Source organism: Cynocephalus volans, chromosome 4 (genome assembly GCF_027409185.1).
Source record: "Cynocephalus volans isolate mCynVol1 chromosome 4, mCynVol1.pri, whole genome shotgun sequence".
NCBI lineage: Eukaryota > Metazoa > Chordata > Mammalia > Dermoptera > Cynocephalidae > Cynocephalus > Cynocephalus volans.
The window spans coordinates 166,034,026-166,056,333 of NC_084463.1; the positions used below are offsets into that span (position 1 = coordinate 166,034,026).

At 52.1% G+C, this 22,308-nt stretch overlaps 1 protein-coding gene across 6 annotated transcripts in view; it reads left to right on the forward strand.

The window, feature by feature from the left end:
* The window catches only part of CARS1 (cysteinyl-tRNA synthetase 1), an 80,343-nt gene that overhangs the window by 15,954 nt on the left and 42,081 nt on the right, over nucleotides 1–22,308 (forward strand). For 4 of the 6 annotated variants that reach the window (XM_063092871.1, XM_063092874.1, XM_063092876.1 and 1 more), the window contains 5 exons: nucleotides 17,381–17,472; nucleotides 18,555–18,643; nucleotides 19,181–19,277; nucleotides 19,832–19,930; nucleotides 21,324–21,473. In XM_063092871.1, the coding sequence (XP_062948941.1) occupies nucleotides 17,381–17,472; nucleotides 18,555–18,643; nucleotides 19,181–19,277; nucleotides 19,832–19,930; nucleotides 21,324–21,473 (527 nt within the window). Of the gene's footprint in view, nucleotides 1–4,774; nucleotides 4,854–12,793; nucleotides 13,043–17,380; nucleotides 17,473–18,554; nucleotides 18,644–19,180; nucleotides 19,278–19,831; nucleotides 19,931–21,323; nucleotides 21,474–22,308 lie in introns of those variants that run through there. The other 2 variants (XM_063092872.1, XM_063092875.1) reach the window with 2 other exon arrangements.

Genomic DNA, 22,308 nt, shown 5'->3' on the forward strand with positions numbered 1-22,308 from the left:
CAACCAATAACAATGCCCTGCCCACCCTGCTGTCTCAGAGGAGGGTGACACCCAGGGGACGCCAAAGGTCAGAGTGTGTCCTCACCCAGGTAGTACACCAGGGACACAACAGGACCAAGGAGGCCTGTGGGTGCTGGACAGCATGGCACTCTTAGACGTAAGTCAGCCACCGAGTGCTGCTCGTCTCTAGTTTGGCCAGGTGGACCTTGGCTGAGCACCGCCTGTGTGCCAGGCAGGGCACCTGGAGAAGACAGGCAGTGTGCAGGGGATGGGACATGGAGGGAGCAGGCTGCACACACACGTCACTGGAGGGTCAGCAGGATGAGAGCAGGTGCCATGTCCAGCATGCAGAGGACAATAGCTGTGTCCATGCTCTGTCATGGGATGTGGGGGCACTCCCACTCAGCGACATCTGAGTAGGGTTTGGCAAGATAAAAAGACGCCCGTTAAGTGGCCCTGGGGAGGAGGGGTATTGTGTGCAGCGACTCAGGCATTTTTGGATCCTAAAGGCAGGGCACAGAGGTCAAGAAGTGAGGGGAAAGGTACCAGGGCGGAGCACCTGGGCCCTAAGCTAAATGTCATGCATCTCAGAACACCCTGGCATGGCATCAAGATCGAGAACTCTGGAAACTTCACACCGGGGCTCCTGTGCCCTCTCACATCATTTCAGGGAGAAGGTCTGTGACTTGTCACATTCTCCCAAGGGTGGAAACAAATAAAAGGGACAAGTTAGGACCCCCAACCTGTGTCATTGAGAGGCACTGACAGGGTCTGGGCACTGTGCTAGGTGGGCTGTCCCAGGAATGTGGGACTGTTACTATCCCTGTGTCCCAGATGAGGCGGCTGTGGCACAGAGGGCGTAAGGAATGGGTCGGACCAGTAGTTGCTGTGAGGCAGAGCTGGGATTTGGACCCACCAGGTCTGGCTCTAGGTCCTTCATGGTGCTAAAGGAACAGCAGGATCCTGAAGCCATCTGTAATAGCAAGTCACGTTGGTTGAGGCTCTTCGTTGTCCAGCACATGCTCAGATCTCCCTGAACCAGGAAACCACATTTAAGTCAGTGATATTTTTTCACAGTGCATCTCTGTGGGCAAGTGTCCTCTCCTTTAGTATTGTTGAAGTCCAGAGTAGAAGTCACCCCAGGTGACATCGTTCAACTGTTAATAGTCCCCACCCCCCTAAGGCTGAAGGAGCTGGGGCCTAAGTCTGGAGAAGACTCAGAGGTGCAGGGCCCAGACCCCCAGCTGTGTCCCACCCACTGGAGCAGAGCAGGCCTGACAACACAGGTGTCTGACCCAGGCCCCAGCAGTGTCCTGGGGAAGTGCAAGCTGTCTACCACCTGCAGTGGGGACACAGTAGAGGACCTGCCCCCACCCCGATGATCTCACCAGAAACCAGATTCTGGTTCTCTCTCAGTAGGATTCCTCTAAGGGGCTGGACACATTTTTTCTCCAGAGATAATTTCATTCTCTTTCTTCCACAGGAATACAGACAAAAGTTTTTTTTGAAGGATGTGTCCTGTGGCAGTAAGTAACTTGAATTCTTCATTTATTGAGACTGTTTAGAGTTGACTCTTTGGTGTGAGTGTCAAGGTGTCTAATGTTTTCATTTCTGAGAAAGAGGAACGTCTACCTACATGCAGTTGTAAGGAGTTCTCTTGGGGACCTAAATTCACATTCACTGATGACATCAGAAAATGGTCTGGTGTCACATTTAAGTGTTGAGGCTTAGTCAAGGAGCATCAGATGTTGCCTTTATTTTCAAACACATCATGTTTTTAAGAAAAAATGTGACCGGCCAGCTGCTAAAAAAAAAAAAAAGAAAAAATGTGAGTGGGTGGTAGGAATACTGATATAATCCTAGATTAGTAGGTCCCCTGTTGGCTCTGATGCTGTATTTTAGTGGCAGAAAAGTAAGGATTTATTGAGCACATGCTATGGGCCAGGTGCTTTTTATAGCTCATCCTCACTAAGGACTTTGAGAGGCTACCCCCATTGTTCAGAATTAAAAAAACCCAAAAAGCTCAGAGAGGTTGCAAAACTCACCCTAGGTCTCAAATCCCAGTGCTGGCTTGCCTGACCTGATGCCAGGAGGCCTTCCCAGTGGGAGAAAGGAAGGGAAGGATGAATCTCAACAGGCTATTCGTTCCCACCAGGCTTCTGACTCTCCTGGGAGCTTTGAGTCCTCCCAGGAACACCACCAGCCAAGCTGGGCTTGGGTGATGCACAGTCCTCGAGTAATGAATGAGCGATAGGCACCATGAGAGGCATGGCAGGTCCTGACCCGACCTCAGACTCCTGATCCCCAGGCCTGGTCACTTTGGGATCAGCTGGGGTTGACAGCAAAGTTAGAGTGGTTGCTACATGGTCTTTCAAAAAATGGAAACAAGCTCTTCTTGCTTTTTATTTTTTGCAGTCATCAATAGAAGTTACTATGAAATTGGACGTGGTGTTCCAGAAAGTAACTGGAAGATGTTTATGAGGTTTATCGGACTCGAAGAGAATGAAATTGAGATTTGTGAACACGAAAACCGAGGAAATGTGATGGAGCAGCATTATAAGATGCTCCTCAGGTGGAGAGAGAAGCTTGGAAAGGATGCTTCTATTTTTAAACTCATGGCTGCTCTCCATAAAATGAAATTAGACATGGCTTTGCAAAATGTTATAAGCAGATTAGTTGCTGAAAATATCTTATGTAGGCTTGCAGAGAACCCAAATTAGAGTCCAGTCTTCTTTGGCCCAGGATTGTGACATTAAGCGGTGTCCTGAATGAATCGGATCTGAGCTTCTTCCCCAGCTCCGATCCTATTGGAAACTTCATGAATCCCAGGTGGGGGCTGTACCTTTTCTTAGAGTGCATTCTATGTGAAGCTTTCAATGGGAGTTCGTTCTGTGTGCAAGCAAGAGTACTTCCCTGCCAGTGAGCTGCCGTTGGCCTGCACGGCGGAGCCGGGCGTGTGTTAAGTGAGTTCCAGAGTGCTGCAAACTTGTCAGGTTGTGCTGGGTGGGTTCACGGCTCTCAGGCGCTGAGGCTAGGGAGATTTGTGGTTGGCTTTCTGCCCGGCCACTGGTTCTTACATTCACTGTGATGTCCCCATGGTCTAGAACAGGGTGTGGTACAGACTGTAGCAGCTCCATAAACATGTATGAGTAAGTCGACGACAAAGGCAATTTGCTGTTCACTTGGATGCTGGTCTGTGCCAGGCACTGGGATCAGAATCAGGGCTTTTAGACCATCCCTCAGGTCTTCTACTGAGAATGAGATTGGATTTGGACTAGACTCACCGCCTCTTACAAGATTAGCAAGGGAGGGCCTAGTGACAATCACAGAGATCTCTTTAAGTACTCTTTAAGTAACTTAAATGTTAAGTGTTGCTGGTAAAGATGCCTTTTCACCAAAAGATTATACAATTTAGCAATTCTGTATGTACTTTAATCATTTTTCTTTTTTAACTTTTTAAATATTTTTATTTTCTAAAGGATATGAACATTTATTCATTCAAATAGCAATTACATAAACTGAAAATCAGATGAATGGTAAAGGGCCACAAAAAACGATAACGTATAATATTGAATATAACAAGTACCCTGATGTGATATGCATATCACATATTGCACACAGGTATTGATATGCAATTCTGTACCCCACAGACATGTATAATCAGTTATGTTTTTAAAAATTAAGTAATTCTGTTTCTTAGTGTTTCCTCTCATTTCGGGGAGGTGGAGGAGGGGCAGGGTGCACAAATCTTAGGGGGATATCAAGGAAGGCAGGAGCCCCAAGGAGCTTGATGTCATTGGGGGTAGGGGAGGACTCTGGAATGGGGTTCTGGAACTGAGAAGCCTGTTCTCCTGACGTGGTGTTCCCAGGGGGTCTCTGTCCCCTGGAATAACAGCACCGACCACCTGTTCCCAGCTCAGAATGTGAGCCCCACCCTGCCCCTCCCTCTCACTCACCCCAAACATCAAGTCCAGCACCAGTCCTTGGAAATCGTCACAGATCAGCGTGCTTATTTCCATCCCAGCACCAAGTGTCTTCAACTCCTGGGTTCATCATCAAAGGAAATGCCACAGTCCAGAAACATGGGTGTCATCCTGGGCTCCACTACCTCCTGTGGATCTCTCAGATCCGTCTGTCCACCTCGCTATCCAAACCACCTTTTCCTCTCCTGTAGATGTTTGGCAGGGCTTCGTATCTTCTTGCTTTCACTTGGCCCTTCCTGAGGCCGCCACCCTGCACTCGGCAACTGTCAGGATGCTGGTCTACAGCACACACCTGGTCTTGGCTGCTCCTGTCTGAACCCTTCTGCCATCTTTGACTGCTTGCAGGAGGCTTCAAGAAGCGCTGGCTCCGGCTGTGCCTCAAACCCGGCTCTTGCCCTGGCTGCTCCAGCGTGTCCTGCGGCCACACCGAATTTCTCACAGTGGCTGGCTTTCTGCTAGGGTCATCTGCTGCACAGGTCCCATCCGTGCCCAGCCCCTCCTCCGGGTCGGCCTCATTCGCACAAGTCCCGTCCTCCGCAGCCGGCTCCCTCCTGCCCGGCGAGGCCGTCACTGACAGCGGGCGGGGTCCTGTGCTCGAGACCGTCGCCTTCAGCGTCCGCCTCCCGCGCTAGCCTGGGCTCCGAGCCCACGCACGCGCCGGGCTCGTCTGTGGACCGCGCTCCTCCCGGCGTGCCCCGCGCGGCGGCGTCGCGAGCCGCGGCGGTTGCCTAGCGACCGGGAGTGTCCCGGAAGGCGGGCCGGCGGGGCGGGACTTCCGGGGCGGTGGTTGCATCAGATTCTGGGAAGTGTCTGTGGCGGCGGCCGCGCGTCCGGGATTCCCAGAGATGGCAGGTTCCTGCGGGGAGCAAGGTGAGTGGCGCGGCCGGGCAGGACCGGACCGGGGCCCGACTTGGGGAGGAGAGCGCCGGCGGGGACGCCAAGGGACGCCGGGTCCCCGCCTGGCCGGGCGCGCCCCGGGTCCGAGGGGCGACAGCGGCCGGCCCGGGCTCTGAGGGGCGTCCCCAAGGTCTGAGGGGGAGCTCCGGGCCTGGGGGCGGCGGGTCCGGGATTCGGGATCCGAGGGTGGCAGCTGCCGGCCCGGATCTGAGGGATGGTCCCTGGGACCTCTGCACGCGAGGCTGCCGGGACCCCTGCGAGGACCAGACCCAGGCTCGGGCCCAGCCGAGGCCACCCCCTCCCCAGGCTCAGTTTCCTCCGGGGGTTATGGCCGGTCGAGGTCCCTTTGCGCCCCTCCCCCAGGACGCGGCTGCGAGTGAAATAGCCTCTCCAGAGCCGGTGCCTGGGCTGCACCCCGCCATCCCCCCCGGCCCTCCCACCCCTGTCCCAGCTGGACTTTGGGGAGAGGCAGAGGCCTGAGGGTTGTTTTGGTTTTCTGCCCAGCGTGGGCAGCACCTGGGGGTGAGCGGAGGGCACCTGAGGTTGGTACTTAGAGAAATGGGGCAGAGGAAGCCAGAGGAACGCGTACACACACATTAAAGGGCTTGGGGTTTTAGGAAGGCTTTCATCTCCAGTTCTGGCAACAGTCACCATTGGGATCTGCCTCGTCAGAGCATTACTGTCCCCACTTTATTGCAGGTTCCCTAGGTCACTCATGTCACCAGCAGGTAGACCAAGGCCTTGGCAGTCAGACCTCCAAAGAGCAGTGGCTCTTTTCTCACGATCCCACCTGCAAAACTTTTGGTGCTGGAAAGACCAGAAACTGTGGCCCGGATTCCTAACAGGCTGGAGCAGGCTTTCCAAAGGAAACATTCTCAGTGTATAGTTTTTATTTTCTCAGCTAGCAAAATTTAGAAGTGAGTTTTAAGACACCTCCATCCCCTGTCCCCAGTTTAGATTGTCTCAAGATTTCCTTGTGGTGCCCCTTGCTCCTGAGGGCTCACTGGGTTCTAGGTAGGTAGCTCTGACCACCTGAGTATCCCAGTGATGTAGGGGGCACCCAGATGACAAGGCCACTTGTCATAGCACAGGGCTGCACTCCTGAGACGCTGCATCCCATCGAACCGGAGTGCCTGGATTCCAGCACTGTCTCCACCTGCCCCACAGCCAGGCAGCCCTCAGAAGTCCACCCAGACTCTAAAATAGCAGTGTGGTTAACAGCCCTCGCTCTGGGGCCGACCTGGCAGGGCTGGAGTCTCAGTTCTGCCCCTTCTACACAGCAACACGGGGGTAACAGTTCCTGCCTCGGAGGGTGTTGTGAGCATTAGGTGAGTTAATAAATGTAAAGGATGTGCAACAGTGCCTGGCACGTAATAAGCACCATGTCCATGTTGAAAACTAGAGCCTGTTTCTTGGATTTTTAAAAAATAAGTGTGTTTTTGGCCCATTTGTGAAGATAAATGACATATTGGGATTTTTTTTACTTCTTTTTTTTTTTCTTTTTTTAATTGCTTCAGAACTTTAGGTTTTCAGAGCCTTATAAGACTTGGCTTATTTTGGGTGATTGCTGTATAGATTGGAATTAACCCCTTGGGCTATCTGGGCAACAGACAGATTTTCTTAAGCCTTTGGGCCACATCTCCCAGCCAGTGCTTTTCCCCAGGGTGCGGCTGCCTGCCCTTTCCTTTATGGCTGCCTCTCACCACCACCACCATCACCACCACCACACACACACACCCATTTCTAGGCTTGCCCTCAAAGATGAGAGAGAACATAGGCCAACCTCTGAGGAAATCTTAAAGACTTCATATTGCCACCAGAGTCCTTCTAGATATTTTTGGTTTCCCGTTTCTGAATATTTTTTATTCCCTAGGTTAGATTCATCAAAAGTGACAATCTTCCCAGAATTTTCAAGGAGGCCCCATTTTCGGATCATCTTTCCTAAGTTGACTCAGAACACATAATTCTCCTCTGTGATCTCACTGGGTTTACAGCTTCTCTTTTGTAGTTTTGAAGATGCACAGGCTCAGTGCCCATCCAGGGGCCCAGTAGTCTCAAAAGGATGAACTTCATCTCTGAGGACCTTGGAGTAGATGGAACTCATCTCGGGGCCTTTCTCTGCAAACTCAGGACACTACTTTGGTGGCTGCTTATTAGGTCAGACTTGTAGTTTAATTTTTTCACACAATTTAATTCAAAGGGTCTTCATAATAATAATCCAGTCAGCATTTTTTTCAGCATGAGTCTCTAAATACTTCAAATCTGTTATCTCCTGTCATCCTGAGAGTAGCCCTTTGTGGTAGATACTGCCATTATCTTCCTGTACTTATAAGAATCCTGAGGTTCAGAGAAGTCAGGCAATATGTCTAGTGTCACACAGCTAGCCAGAGGCAGAGCCAGGCTTCCCATCTGGGGAGCTTGACTGCAGCAGAGGTCTCAACCACTGTCCTGCACTGTCTGGTGGTTCTCTTCAGAATGACCAAGAGGGCTTCAGTTCCTACTTAGGGCAGCAAAGCTGGTGTACTTTGCTGTGTTCCACAAGGCAAGTGAAAGGTACATGTTCACAGACTGCAAATATTCACTCATGCATGAACTCAGGTTTCCTTGTTTCCAGGTATTTGCTTTTAACAGTCTTAAGAGGTGGTGCACTTGAGGTGGAGATTAAGCCATTTCCAGTGGCGGTGGTGCCATCTGACTAATACCCACTTGCCTCAGTTTGTGAGGGGAATTGGATACTCTTCATAACTTATAACCTTCCCAGTAAAGACAGAGGCGGCGGTGCCCTTCCCGGGGCTGAGAGAGAGCGGCACCCCCATGGACATATGACAGGTGGACTTCAGGTGCTGGTGATCAGGAGAGAGGTGAGACCCCTTGGACTGCAGGAGAAGGCTCTTTCATCAAGCCTACCACCCGCCCCTCCAAGGGATTCTCACCACACTGAAGTTTCAAAGCCCTGGTGAAAGAGCGAGAATGCTCCAGGGAGCTGGTTTAAACCCCGCTCGCTGGGTGCACCCCCAGAGATTCTGATTTGGCAGGTGTCAGGTGGGCCCAAGAGTATGGTTTCTCAGGAGCCCCCAGGTGCAGCAGATGCTGCCAAACCATGGGCCAGGTTTTGAGTGACGCTGGGGGGTGGGGATGAGAGCAGGCTTAAGGCTGAGCCAGAGAGGGAGTGGTGGTGCCGCAGTTGTGTCTGACATGTCAGGCATGTGGTTCATTTGATGTGCATTTGGTTTGATGCCTGTGCTGAGTGATTGCCTGGTACTTACATTTGATTTCAGTAAACCTTTTGTAAAGACTGCAGCTTCGTAGACTGTGATTATCACTGTCCACCTTTGGGACAGTCTCACAATCAAAGGGTATCTGTCCTTTGATGCGTTTATGAACTGAACTGCAAGTTTACCTGGCAGTGGACGTTCCCTTCCCATGGAAACAGCAAGAGTTTAGGCAGGGTGTGCAGGCACCACGACGAGAGCCAGCGCTGCAGAATGGGTCTGTGGCAGTGTTCTCATCTAATCTCGGCATCTCATCTAGTCTTGTGGTCAGACTGCAGTCTGGCTCAAACCCATGACCACTTGAAAGCTGACCTATTTTTGTTTCCTCAAGACACTTAAATGCAGTTGCCACAATTACCCAAATGACTGCCTCTGTCTCACAGAAGCCTGTCATCCACCTGTGCTTCCCTGGGCCTCTCCACCTTCTCGTCCTGAGGGCATCCTTCCCAAGTGCAGACTCTGTTCGCTTCTGAAAGTCTAGGCTGCTCCAGACAGTACATTTAAATATATGTGTCATCCCTGGCTAAATTCCTCCAGGGAACTCCCTGGGATTGACATGGGTGATAATAATAATAATGATAATGATGATAATACAGGAGTGATTATAATAATGATGATGGAAAACTGGGCACTGGCTGTGGGCCAGGCGATTTTAAACATTTCACAAGTGTAATTTCACTTAATGTCCCACAGCTTTACGAGGCGAACATTGTTATGAGCGTGTTTTCCACGTGAGGAGAAGCGGGCCACGTGGGTGCCAGCATGGGGCCTTGGCTAGCTGGGCCAGTCTCCCAGAGAGCTTATCCCGCAGCACCTTATGTTCCCCGAACTACTTCCTTGGCACTTTAAAGCTGTCTTCGTCGCTAGAATGTTGTATGTGTTTTTCTCTTTATAAAAATTAACATGCTTACTGTAGAAAATGTGAGCAATGATGAGAAAGAGGGAAATTAAATCACCCGTGACCCCGTTCATCAAAGATGGCCATGGTCAGCATTTGGGCGAGTTCCTGGCGGTCTCCTTTGCTCATCAGAGCACATCTGGAGCATGAGAAGTGCATTTCTGTGTGCTTGTTATCTGAGCAGAAGCAGTGAGTAGGCTCTTGAAACCGGCACAGGGTTGCTGCTTCTGGGAGCGGTGATGTCGTCTGGCTTCACTCCCGTGCTACCTGAGCCTGAGCCTGAGCCTGGTGTGAGTGGTTGCATGAAAGCAACACGCGGGAGGGAGAGGAGAGGGAGGGAGCACAGGGGGTCAGCATGGGGGCAGCGGCTCTGAAACAGGCCTGACCACCAAGGGGACCTGGCTCACCTTCCAGCTCTGGCAAGTTCTGTAATGTATCTTTAGTGAACTTCATTTTCTTCATCTAAAGTAGCAGTGCCACTGGCAGCCACCTGACAGGCTGCTGAGATGTTGGAGGAAAATATCCAGGTAAAATAGAAGTTCCCTGGAAGGAAGTTGCTCTGCAGAGGAAGTTTTGGGAAGTCTGATATTCACTTAATAGTTAGGTTTTCCTGGACCTGGCTTAGCCGTGCTCAGAACTGGTATGGCAGGGGCTGCTTCTACCCTCTCTGCATCTCCTTTGCAGCTGGGCAGAGAGCTTGTCCTTTCAGAGTTTCCGGCCACATGGCTGAGGTGGGGGTCCCAGGCAGGATTGGTGACCCCTCCATGGAGAGTGGCAGGTGCAGACCCACCCAGCTTCCTCAGCTTTCAGGGAATCCCCAGCAGTACAAGACCAGGGCCTGTAACAAAGGGGACTGCTCCCACAAGCCTGTGGGCTTGGTCCTCAGAGTCTCCTGCTGCGGGAAAGGAAGGAGAGCTGCAGCTGGTGGGAGCCAGAAGGAGCTGGGGGTTCCCTGACACCCCACTGGCACCTTCAGCAGGAACAGGGTCTGCCTCTGTACCTCTGCTTCAGGTGACAGGTGGAGTAACTGAAGTGAAAAGTGACTGTTGTTGTATCTCTAGTGTCTCTAGGCAGCAGGGCTCCAGGTGAGCAAGCCATTGGGAGTTAGAAGCAGTGATAGATTCAGCCAGATCCCAGCACTGGTTCGCTTGTGCCAGTGTCCTTCCTGAGAAAGGGCGCACAAGGCCCCGAAATGATGGTGAGATGCCAGCTCTGTCACAGACGGTAATTCATCTCACCGTACCATCATGCTGCTTGTGCATCAATTCCCTCAACAACTCTGTTGAGGGTCTAGAATGGTCCAGGCTTAAGTTCTAGATGCTGAAGATATAGCAGTGAATAAAGCAGACACAATGGTGGGAGGCGGGGCAGACAGTGAAGGAAGGAAGAAACACGAAGGTGTGTCAGACAGAGGTTAAGTGCTGTGAAGAGGAAGTAGGCAGGAGGGTTTTGGGTCTGGGGGTGTGTGGGTGTTTGGAACAGGGAGTCCTCCAAGGCCTAACAGAGAAGCTAATCCCAAGCAGAGTTCTGAAGGAAGTGAAGAGCCTGGCCGTGTATGGGGCTCCATTTCCCCAGAAAAGGAGCCTCTGAGGTGAGGGGGTCAGTGACTGGAGTGGGGTGAGCAACTGGGGATGGCCGGCCTATGGTTGGTGTGGGGACTTGGCCTGTGCTGCTGGTGAGGTGGAGCTTCAGAGGAGATGGTGCCGTGAGGGTCTGCCTTGTAGTGGGAGAGGTGGGCTGGGCCCACAGTCCACGCCGCAGCCATGGTGAGGGGCTGAGTCCTGGATCTGTTCGAAGATAAGAGGCCACAGATTGTCCGATGGTTTGGCTGTTGGTGTTACTAAGGATAATCTGTAAAAGGCTTGTGATTCACATTTTGGCTGAAGGGTGTGCTGAAGCCATGAGTGCCTGCACTGCCTGGAGGGGGTGGCCGTCTTGTTGGTTTCAGATGGGACTGTGTGGCTCCCTATAGATCATGGAGGCAGGGCGGGTCAGGGGGACACTGCCAGTTCTCATCTCACCAGCCAGAGTCCTTCTGGAAAGCATGTATTTAGCGCAGCATCCATGTTGCACCCTTTGGTGTGCCCACCTTGCCTGCAGAGGAAGAGGCTGGGCTTCAGGACATGCCTGGGGCATCATGCTGGTGGCCATCAAAGGACCTGGGGGGGTGAGGAGCACAGCAGGCTGAAGATGGTGAGTGACACTTGCCGCAGCAGCTTGCTACTTCATTCATGCACCCTGCAGCCGCCGCCGCGTTCCAGCAAGTTCCAGTTACTGGCATGATACGAAGGTTTTCCCCACAATGGAAACAAGTGGAGAACGGCGTTTGTGTGCAAACAGTTATCCCCACACATGTGCTCTGCTGGCTGTTTTCAGGAGGTGTGTGGTTTTGGTGGTGACTCCCGTTCTGTGCCAGGCAGTACCCATGGAGATGGAGGAGGAAGAGGAAGAGGGAGGGGGAGGACAGAGAAGGTGGGAGTGATGCTGTGTGGGTCGTCCACTCCCACACCCTTGTGGGGCATGGCGGCCTGTGCCAGGAAGGGCAGCTGTGCGTGGCACAGCACCAGGCGGCTGGGCATGTGCCTTTGCACCCTGAGCTGACTCCCAGGGTTTCAAGGGTGTTTGTGTGGAAGGGAACAAAGCGCTGGCCCTTTTACCCCAGTTCCCTCAGCAAGTAAAGTCACAGGGAGGGTCAAGGCTTAGATGCGGCTCACACTCATTGGCCTGGGGACCAGGCTCCTTCCCCTGGCCAAAGGCTCTGGTGCCACTGCCTGCTCTGCTCCCTGCTTGAGGGAGGCTGGGTCTGGGGGCAGTGCCTGATCCCCAACCCCCACATCAAAAGTAATCGTAGCTGGACATTTGTTAGAATGATGAAACTGAGGGGAAAGAGCTGAGCTCCATTCTGATTTAGCAGAGGTAACTTCTGCAATTCGAAGAGAGAGTGAGGGAGGCAGGAGGAGACGAGTGGGGCTCAGGGGGAAAATGACAGAGGCTGGTCAGCATAAATGCAGGGAGGCAGCTGTGCTGTTGGTAGGCAGTGAGGCCCCATTCTCCTGGCAATTACCTTGCAAGGCAGTGAGCCTGAGAGAGACACCCTGGGTTGTAGGAGGTACACATTTGTAACTGTGGGCCCTTTCTAGCAAACGCTGTAAGGAAAGGGGTCAGGCATGTTGTCTGGTCAGGTGTGGGCTGGAACAGGCAGTTCTCCTAGCAGGCGGGTACTTTAGGGGGGCTGAGGTCATCCTCAGCATGTGGCCTTGGTCTGCTGGAAGCCATACTCTGGTCTGGGTGCCCCCCAGTGCAGGGGTGTGGATGGTGTCGTCACGTGCAAGAGTTCTGTGGTTCTCTCTCCCATTCCCCAGCACCTGGAGGGAGAGAGTACTGCTGTGGAAAAGGGGTTTGCGGTTGGTTTGATGTTTGTTTTTTGTTGTTACTGCTGTAAGTTTTTTTAAATTGAGGTGAAATTCATGTAACAAAATTAAGCATTTAAAAATGCACAATTTGGTGGCATTTAGTGCATTCTCGATGTTTTGCAACCACCATCTCTATCTAGTTCTAAAACCTTTTCATCACCCCAAAAGGAAACCCATACCCATTAGCAGTCATTTCCCATGCCCGCTGGCAACCGCCCTTTACTTTTGTCCCATGCCATCCCCCAGCATTCCCAAGTCTCTGAATTCTGCCCAGCGCCCTCAGGCTGCCCTGTGTGCTGGACTGACGTCGTGTGCCCTCTGTCTTTGCAGCTCCCGACTACAGGTCCATTCTGAGCATTAGTGACGAGGCCACCAGGGTGCAAGCCCTGAACGAGCACCTCAGCACGCGTAGCTATGTCCAGGGGTACTCACTGTCCCAGGCGGATGTGGACGCGTTCAGGCAGCTCTCGGCCCCGCCCGCTGATTTGCGGCTCTTCCACGTGACTCGGTGGTTCAGGCACATAGAAGCGATCCTGGGCGGTCCCTGTGACAAAGATGAGCCCTGCAGGCTCCAAGCAAGTGAGTAACAGAGTGGTTCCTCCAAGGTCAGGGGCTTTCTCCATCGCCTTTATGGGTACATGGTGCTTCTTGGCCCTGGGAACCCCAGAGGGAGCCTTGTCCCAGTGTGTCTCCAGCAAGTAGCCTGGTGGGCAGATCCAGTGCTCACTGGGTGGCGGTTAGGATAAAATGACACCCCGTGGAGTTGCTTCTTCAGGAACAAGATGTTCCTGTTGGTATAGCCAAGTTGCTGGGGTGGCGGGGTACGGAGCCGCCATGACTGAGGGCCACCTGGAGACATCTTGCAGTGTGCCCAGGCCACAGGCTCCAGCCTTGTGGCCTTCCCTGGCTCTGATTCAACTTGGTTCTTTTTATTCTTTCCATAAGATTGCAGTGTGTTTGTCCTCAAGATTTAGAATTGTTAAATCTTAAAGTGATATTAATTGGCATTGAACTTTTTGAAAATCAGAATAAGTTATTTTTCTGCTTTGAGATGAAATGAGTCTGTTTGTGCTGGATGTGTCTATGGAGCATGGCTGCAGTTATTTTAGGGGAGTTGCTTCTGAAGAGTCTCAGGGGCTCAGGTCCCATGTGATTGACTACTCTCCTCTGGCAGATCCAAGGCCACTCCATTTCATAGCTGTCCTGATGCCTGTGAGCAGCTTGGCTCCTCCTGTGGCCATGGACTCACCCACCTCTATGTGGGATGGCTGTGTAATGTCTTGTGGAGGTCCCTACTGGGCCTGGTGGCCTCCTGGGGGCTTTTCCAGACTCCTTTGGGGAGGAGGTTTGGACATGCCACCATGCTTTCACCGCTGGTCCGTCTTCTCTCAGGTCCACCATTCCAACCAGGGTGGAGGTAAGGGTGTTGAATCTCCTGGGACAGGGAGTGTGTTCTGATTTTCTGGATAATCCTGCAGCAAGGGGAGCTGTTGCTAGGTAGGCCTTCTCCTCCTCTGTACAGCCTTTCCTGCCTGTGTTTCTGGTGCAGTGGCCCAGGTGACATCTGAGGTGTGAGGTGCCTTCTCTCCAAACGGCTTGGGTGGTGTCAGGTCGTCCCCCCTGCCATGTCTCAGCTCTGAGCCTCGGCCAGTGCAGGCCAAGCTCAGGGAGGATCTGGGCACCATTGAGAAGAGTGGCCTGGGCCCTGCCCCTTCAGTGGCCTGTCTGGTCCTCCATCATGGGGACTCGTTGAAGAGCAATGCAGACACATGCCACCGTGCATAACAGGAGATACAGGAGAGCATTTGTACCAGGAAACACCTTTTAACCTGCAGAAAGGAAGGCTGTTCAAGGTGCAGTCTCGCTGCTGCATAACAAGGCAACTCTGAGGTGGGCTCAGGAGATTGGAGGGATGGACCCATGTAGGATTGTCCTGCCTCCTCCAGTTTCCAAGTCCTCTTGAGAAGCTGCCAGGGACCGTGTGTGCCCAGGAATGATGTGTGTTAAGTCAGACGGCCCTCAAGCGGGCACTGCGTGAGCTGGGGCTGAAGGCCAAGGTGGGGGCTAGAGCCCAGGACTGCCCCTCATCATCTGATGGCCTTGGGTGGGTTCCAGACCCCTCGGGGTCATTGTCCTTGCTGACATCTCTGTGATGACAGCCTTATATTTGCCTCCACGTGGCTGTGAGAATCAGAGCAGCTACCCTGTCTCAGGTGTCTCTGAAGTCCTGTCCCCAGCTGGGAATGCTCTCCCCCACACTCCCACCCCCACTCCTCTGCACATGCCCACCTTCCCTCTTGGAACAATGGGAAACATACTCCTGCTTCTCCTCATCCTCGCCGGTTGGCCCTCCCATCAGCATCAGATGTGCCCACATGGGACCCTCAGTGCACCCACTTATCACCAGCCCATCCCATGTGTCCTCCATGTCCTCTCCCCAGGCTGTGGACCTCAGCAGCCCCAGGGATACTCTCAGACACAGGAAGTCGGACACGACTCTGTCCCGTTCCTGTACAGCGAGACCCCTTCCTGGGGCTTGGGCTCAGCCCTGCCTCTCTGTTTCTTCTTCCACCTCCTGTCCCCCCATCAGCCTTCTCTCTGTGGCTCCAGCACAGAGGTTCACCTGGTCTCAGGGCCTTGAACTTGCTGGGTGCCCCTCACCAGACCTGGGCTCAGCCCCTTCGGCCCATCTGCCTCTCCTGGTTCCCCAGGAAGGAGCTTCAGGCATACTCTTCACTGGGGAAGGTGTGGGTCTGTTGAGGCTGGGGCTGTGTTGCTGGGGACGAGTTCAACTTTGCTCTCTCCTCTCAGGCAGACAGTCCTTAGCTTCGTTATGAAGTTTATCTCTTTGTGAGCTCCTTGCCTGGGTCCCCTCTGTGTCTCACGTGAGCTCCCATCCCAGGGGGACTGGGATGACATGCCTGGGCAGGGTCACGCTGGGACACTGCACCCCCACCCCCCCACCCCCATGGCAAATCTTCTCTGTGAGTCTTTAGCTCTGGGAGCCTGGGCCCTTCCTGCACGGCAGGGTGAGCATGACATTCACGCTGCCCTGTCTGAGATGGCAGCACTGTCTTTGTTTCAAGAGTTATCAGATCTTAATGAGGAAGGAGAGTGATGGAATCATAAAATGTCAGGTTGAATGCCATCAAGTCACTGAATGAGATTTTCCTTCAAGGGCATTTGATGCACTCAAAGTGAACCTGTGCAACTGTACTTGACCTTAGTAAGAACTTGATAGTTCATTATGGGGTTTTCCATGCATTAGAATCTGTGACCACCTGTGACTGTTCTGGAACTCACCCAGAGTGAAGAGCTCCTGCTTAACACCGTCTGTGTGTCTGTCTCCCTCCCTGTCCGCCCACGCCCCCCTCCCCACCTGCCCCACACACTCAGGCACGGCTGCCTTCCTTCTTTCCCTCAGCCTGTTAGTCACCAGTGTCATATGGCCTGGGCAAGGGTGGGGAAACCGGGAAATGGCTGGTGCTCAGCAGGACTCTTGCAGTGGGAATCAGCGTGGAGCGACCTGCTGGCCACATTCGAGTGGGGCCTGTGGAGGTCTCTCCTGTTGGCAGACCCTTGGCACAGAAGGCAGAGGCAGGGAGGTGGCAGGGAGCGGGCACCACGTGAGCTGCCAGGTGGCCTGCTAGGGAAGGCAGGTGCGAGCTGCTCCCCAGAGGCCTGCAAAGCCCCTCCTGGGGCCAGGCACTGTGGCATGGGGGACACACAGGTGGGCACAGCAGAGCGTGATTTGGGGACAAGGCCCAAGGGGGAAGCTGGATTCCTCCCAGGAGGTGAGTGGGCTGAGGAGCCTCGGGGATTAGAAAGTTGCCAGGTGCCCTCCATGGCGCTTGGCTTTGCGGGACTGAGGTCATGGAACGTGAGTGATCTCCTTGTGGCTTCTCCTGACTCCAGGGACAGAGTTGCACCCCTCAGGGTTCTCAGAAATGCAAATTGTATAAGGACAGCCTTTTGCCAAGCCGGAAGCTGAGTCTGGAATTGGGTCTGTCTTAGTGGGAAGGGCCCACAGCCTCAGATGGATGTGGTCAGAGTAGCAGGGGCCGCCTCGAAGGCTTGTGGGGGGGGAGCAGCCAGGAAGCCTGGCCCAGGACACGTACTAAGGAGGGCACATAGGTGGTGGCAGGAGCAGGGAAGAGAGCAGGGGACTGCCCAGGAGAAAGTGACCAGATTGAGGGTCCTGCATAAGCCAGTGAGGAACTGCTCAAGGGCTAGGAGGGCCCTCAGGTTTGCTTCTGCAGGTGGTACAGAACCGATGTGGAGCTCAAAGCTGGGAGTGTCCAGGTCAGAATCTACAGGCTACAGGGACCAGAACAAGAGCCAGCCCCTGCTCGCCAGTGTCTGATGGGGATGAGGAGGGCTGGGCTAGAGGCCATTCTTACCCTGCCTCACCATAGCCATGAGGAGCAGCTGTTCCTGGCCTGACCCCTGGCCTCTTACACCTGGAGGTGTGGAGGTGGCCTGTGTCTCATGCAGAGTCCTCAAAACCCTCACCTGGGCCAGGATCCTGAGAGGGAAGGGCACCCCAGGGTTACCACAGCACAGGCTGTGTCACAGATGGGCTATCACTGTGCCCCCATCTGACCCACAGCTGTGGACCATTCTGTGCACACAGCAAGCAGGAGGCAAATATTTGAAGAGTATGATGTCCCCTGGCACATCATGTAGGCATTCCTCAGTCACGCTTGAGTGTTTGGGTTGTCACTACGGCACCGCCACACAGAACCCTGGCAGAGCCAGAGAGAGAAGCAGCTGTTCTTGGCAGAGACACTCACCGTTTTACACTGTTTCACATGATTGAAAATAAGAGTTGCATCGTAAAAACAATGCCTCGATGTGTCTGGCGATGTGCACTTCCATGCTGCCCGCGTGACCAAGCTGCTCTTTCCACCCTCCCAGGTAAAGGCCGGCGAGTGCAGCCTCAGTGGTCCCCTCCCTCTGGGACAGAGCCGTGTAAGCTCCGCCTTTACAACAGCCTCACGCGGAACAAGGTAAGGAGGAACCAAACAGCCGCCTGTGTGTGTGCAGAGGCACTTTCACAAAACAAACAGTCGTCTGTTCATTGTGTTGGGCTCTGGAGTTCCGGAAATCCAGGTTTAAGATCCTTCAGTTACTTACCATGTTATAATCTCTAGCCTGGGGGCAGAGCCATCCTCTGAACCTCAGACACATGGAGTGTCACTCCTGGATGGAAGCTTGCCCAGTGGCCCCTGGGCAGAGACTGCCCTGAGTAGTCTCGGGCTCACCCAAGTGTAAATGCCCAGGGTCATTCCAAGCCAAGCCAAGTGCTGCCACTTGCAAGAGGGCTCATGGTTGCAGCAAGCGGCTCTGTGCAGGCTTCCAGAAGAAGACAGGGTTGGTTCCTAACTGAATGTCACTTACTTGGTTTGTTCTGCTGAGGGCACAGCAAGTGGCACCAGAGATTTCAGAAAGGTCTTCAGCCATGAGCTTGATGGATTTTTTATCAGCAAGCTCACTTGGCAGACGGGGGACAGGTGTTGGGCAGCTCGCGTCTCCCTCATGAAACTGATTGATGACGCCTTGAAGAGTCTGAGAGTGGTGGGACGTGGGGGAGTGGCGTGCCGGAGCAGCTGCGAGCAAGGCTTCGATTCAGGGGTGCTGGCTTCTAAACCAGGGTCCTCCAGGAGGGACAGACTCTGGCCAACTGCTCTCAACCTCAGTGTCTTCATCTGTGAAAAGAAAATAACAATACCCACCTCTGGAAGTTGTTGCATGGGACAGACATGATTCAGTTGGGTGCTTAGCTCAGGGCCTTGCACATGATAGGTGCTCAATAAAACTTAGCTGTGATTATTGTTAAATAAGCAACATTTCAACAAAAAATAACAGCATTCATTTCCTTCACCACCACCCCTGCAGAGGAGTAGAATCCTAGGGAGGAAGAGGCTCTCTCCGTCTTGCTAGCCTCCCACCAAGACCTTTGTGGCTTTCTTCCAATAACACAAAATGGTCCTTCTTGAGTTTGTTTATACAAAACAAACCACAGTGTTACTTTTGTTGTTGTTACACTTGTTGTTACTTTTTGTGATTGTCTTTCCTTCTTTTCTAACAGGACGTGTTTATACCTCAAGATGGGAAAAAGGTGACGTGGTACTGCTGTGGGCCAACCGTCTATGATGCCTCCCACATGGGGCATGCCAGGTAGGGTCCCCTGCCATGTCTGCATGGCTTCTGCAGGCGAGCACATGGGGCCTGGGCCCTGGGCCCCTGCAGCGGATCTTAGCTCCGTAAAGAGCTTTGATCTGCTGCATGGTCCTGAGATTTGAAAGGAAAATTAACACTGAACTTTTCTTCTCTTGTTTTTAAGACGAAAAATTTTAATTTCATAAGTTAAAAACAATGAAAGGTTTAAACAAATGAAAAGGAAAGTGCCACGTAGCCCTGTTGTTAACATTCCTAACTCCACCTGGACACTTTTCCTCCCATACCTTGAAGTTTTTTCTCATTCCTCATGCTCTGGTATGGGTCCCCAGGTGTTGAGTTTCTGTGACACTCAGACCTGAGGCCCCATCGGCTGTGACCCCCCACCAGCTGCATGGCCACGGGTGTAGCTTGTAGAGAATAGCTGGCTGCTGGAATAGATGCCACAGAATCCTTTTACTTGTTTGTATTTTAATTACAATGGTAAGATTGTGTACATAGTGTAGATTGGAAATGTTTGTTTTTTCATTGCTTTAGGTCCTACATCTCTTTTGATATCTTGAGAAGAGTGTTGAAGGATTACTTCAAATTTGACGTCTTTTATTGCATGAACATTACAGATATTGATGATAAGGTAAAGGGAGTTTTCAAAATTAAATTTTAAATACAATTGAATGATATGAAAGACCATAGGACTTTCAGAAAAATAAGTAAATTAATGTAGGCTTGAGCTAGCTCAGGTCTTGACCTAATAAACATTTTTTAAATCCCCTCAATGAATTAATTTTACAATTTATGCAAATGGTGTAATCATTTATACAAATGTTTAGATGCTGTTAGAAACCTGCCTGTTTGGGGACCAGGTTGATTAAGTATCAGCAGCCCCTGGAGCTTTACAGAAGGAAGACCTGCTGTAGCACATGGTTCTGTGTAGTTCTGCAGGGGAAGCTGGAGCAGTGGGGCTTGTTTCCTTAGGCATCAGAAAGAACACGTTAGACCTTAGGTACTGCTCGACAGGTGGGAGATGGAAGCTGGTGTTCATTCCACGACGCGCACACGTCTGGGACCCATGGATGTCCCTGTGCCACCCTTGCTGCTCAGTTGGAGTTTGCCAAGCATGAGAGCCAGCCTGCTACATATGATGGAAGTGGGCTCTGAACATAACCCCCCATCCTTTTCCTTTTCCAGATCATCAAGAGGGCCCGGCAGAACTACTTGTTTGAGCAGTATCTGGAGAGGAAGCCCCAGGCTGCACAGCTCCTGGAGGATGTGCACGCTGCCCTGAAGGTGGGCCCCTGTCTGCCCTGGACACTGTGCACGCCCTGTGCCTCCTGCTCGCAGCTCTCAGGCCCTGTGTAGGTTACTGGCCTTAGGGTAGTGTCTGTCTCGGCATGCTTTCACAAAGCCTGCGGTACTCAAGCCAGTTTTATCAGAGCACCAAAGTCTTAGTGGGTGTGGTGCCCCGGACTGTGAGAAAGTCACCATGGAAGACACACAGGGACTGGGTGTAGAGTAGGTGATGCTCCCATCACTTATGGGAAAACACATTTTCATCACAATGCCATACTCTACACTTCCTTGTAAAAATGCCTACTAATCTTTGTTTCTAATCTTTAACGTTGAGGCCACAACCAAATGAAATACTTATACTCACTTCTGACTGAAGTGAAGAAGCTATGCTAGGCTTCTTTAATTCTCTATTAAAGTCATAATACAGTTGTCCCTCTGTATCTGTGGGGGATTGGTTCCAGGACCCCGCCCTTGAATATCAAAATCCACAGATTCTCAAGTCTCTGATATAACATGGTGTATTTGCATAGAACCTGTGTACGTCCTCCCATACACTTTAATTATTTCTAGATTACTTATAATACATAATACAATGTAAATGCTGTATGCACAGTTACAGTGTATTGTTTAGGAAATAATGACAAGAAAAACAAATCTGTGTGTTCAGTAAGACACGACCACTGTAGGCCTCACTACACTTTCAGTCCACGGTTGGTTGGGTCAAATCTGAGATGCGGAATCCACAGACACAGAGGGCCGACTGTACTGTTAAAATTTCCAAATTATTTGAAGAAATTTGTTTTCTCTAATTTATTATTTTTATACTAAATAAGCATTATTATAAATGTATAGTTATGAGTATTGCGTGGTATGACTAACATAAGTTGTTTTATTCTCTTTAATAATGACTAATTATCCTTTGTAGTTATAGTAATAATACTGGTATGTTTTATGGCATTGTATCTCTGGGAGAAAAATAGGGATAAAATTAGAGCCTAGTAATGTTTTCGGTCGACAAGCCTGGGCCTGCCGGGCTGTGGCGCCCTTGTGGTGGAGGCGGCTGCTGGCACATCTCAGAGCTCTCTGGATGAACCACCTTGTTTAATCCCCAGCCTAGAAGTATTCTTACATCCATTTTACATTGGAGAAACTGAGGCACAGTGAGGTTAAGTGCTCTGCCCAGTCATACATGAGGAGAGAACAGCGCCAGGACTGCATGGGCTGTGGGGGCTTCAGAGCCTCTTAGCTGTCGCCCCGCTGCTTAGGGAAAAGCTAGGGCGACACAGGGCAGTAGGAGAAACTGGTCATTTTTCTGCCTGGCATCACTTTTGTGAACTCGGGGGTTTGCTGAGCAGTGGCTAGTAGGTTTGACGTTTCCTTCTGGTTGTAGCCATTTTCAGCAAAGTTAGGTGAGACCACGGATCCTTATAAGAAGCAGATGCTTGAACGGATTCAGCACGCAGTAAAGCTTGCTGCAGAGCCGCTGGAGAAAGCCGTGCAGTCCAGACTCGCTGCAGAGGAAATCAACAGCTGTGTGGAGGTGAGATTTGGACTGCATCCAGCTAGCTCTTTTGCATAAAATAACACCTTGTGCACAGGTCAACCTGCATCTAAGTGTAAACATCCTGGGCCTGTGCCTCCAGTGGCCCTGCTGTGACTGGTGGCCCCTTTCTGTGGTGGCTGAATCAGTGCCCCCTCCCATCCCACTCCCCCCTGCTTCATCTCCCGGGTACAGAGCTCAGTGCCATTGGAATGAACTTGGGTTCTACTCAAATCCTCCTCCTAACTCCATGCCCTGCCCCTCCCCCAATGTCCCTTCCCACCACTTCCATCGGACAAGCAGGAGGTGCTCTTGAAATGCAGGGGGATCCCCCTCCTATCAGAATTGTTCCAAAATTAGAGTGGCCTCTCCCCAGCATCTCTTAATGGCAGCAACTGTAGAAAGAGGAGCCAGGGAATACCACCAAAGGCTGGGTACCTGCTGGATTGGGGCCTGTGCGCTGGCCAGCTCTTCCACCTCTGAAAAAACCTCCTTCAGATAAAAGTGAGGGCCCTGGGTATCCTGCCCTCTCCTGGGCCTTCCCCTTGGCTGTCACCCTGTCCACAATCAAGATGGCCCTTCTCCTTTGTGCCAGCGCCCCCTGCTGGTCACCCTTTTAAAAACCCAGTGGAAACAAGAAGCCAAAGATGGAGGGTAGCTGGAAGTCAGGAGGCAGCACAGGGAAGTGCGCCCACAGGTACCCCTCAGGCAAAGACTGCAGCACTGTCAACCCTCACAGCTGCCCTGACCCCCACCTCAGTGACCAGTGGCCTGAATTCCACGTGTACCCTTCGCTTGCGTTTTTCTCTTTGGATTTGTCTGTGTGTGTCCCCAC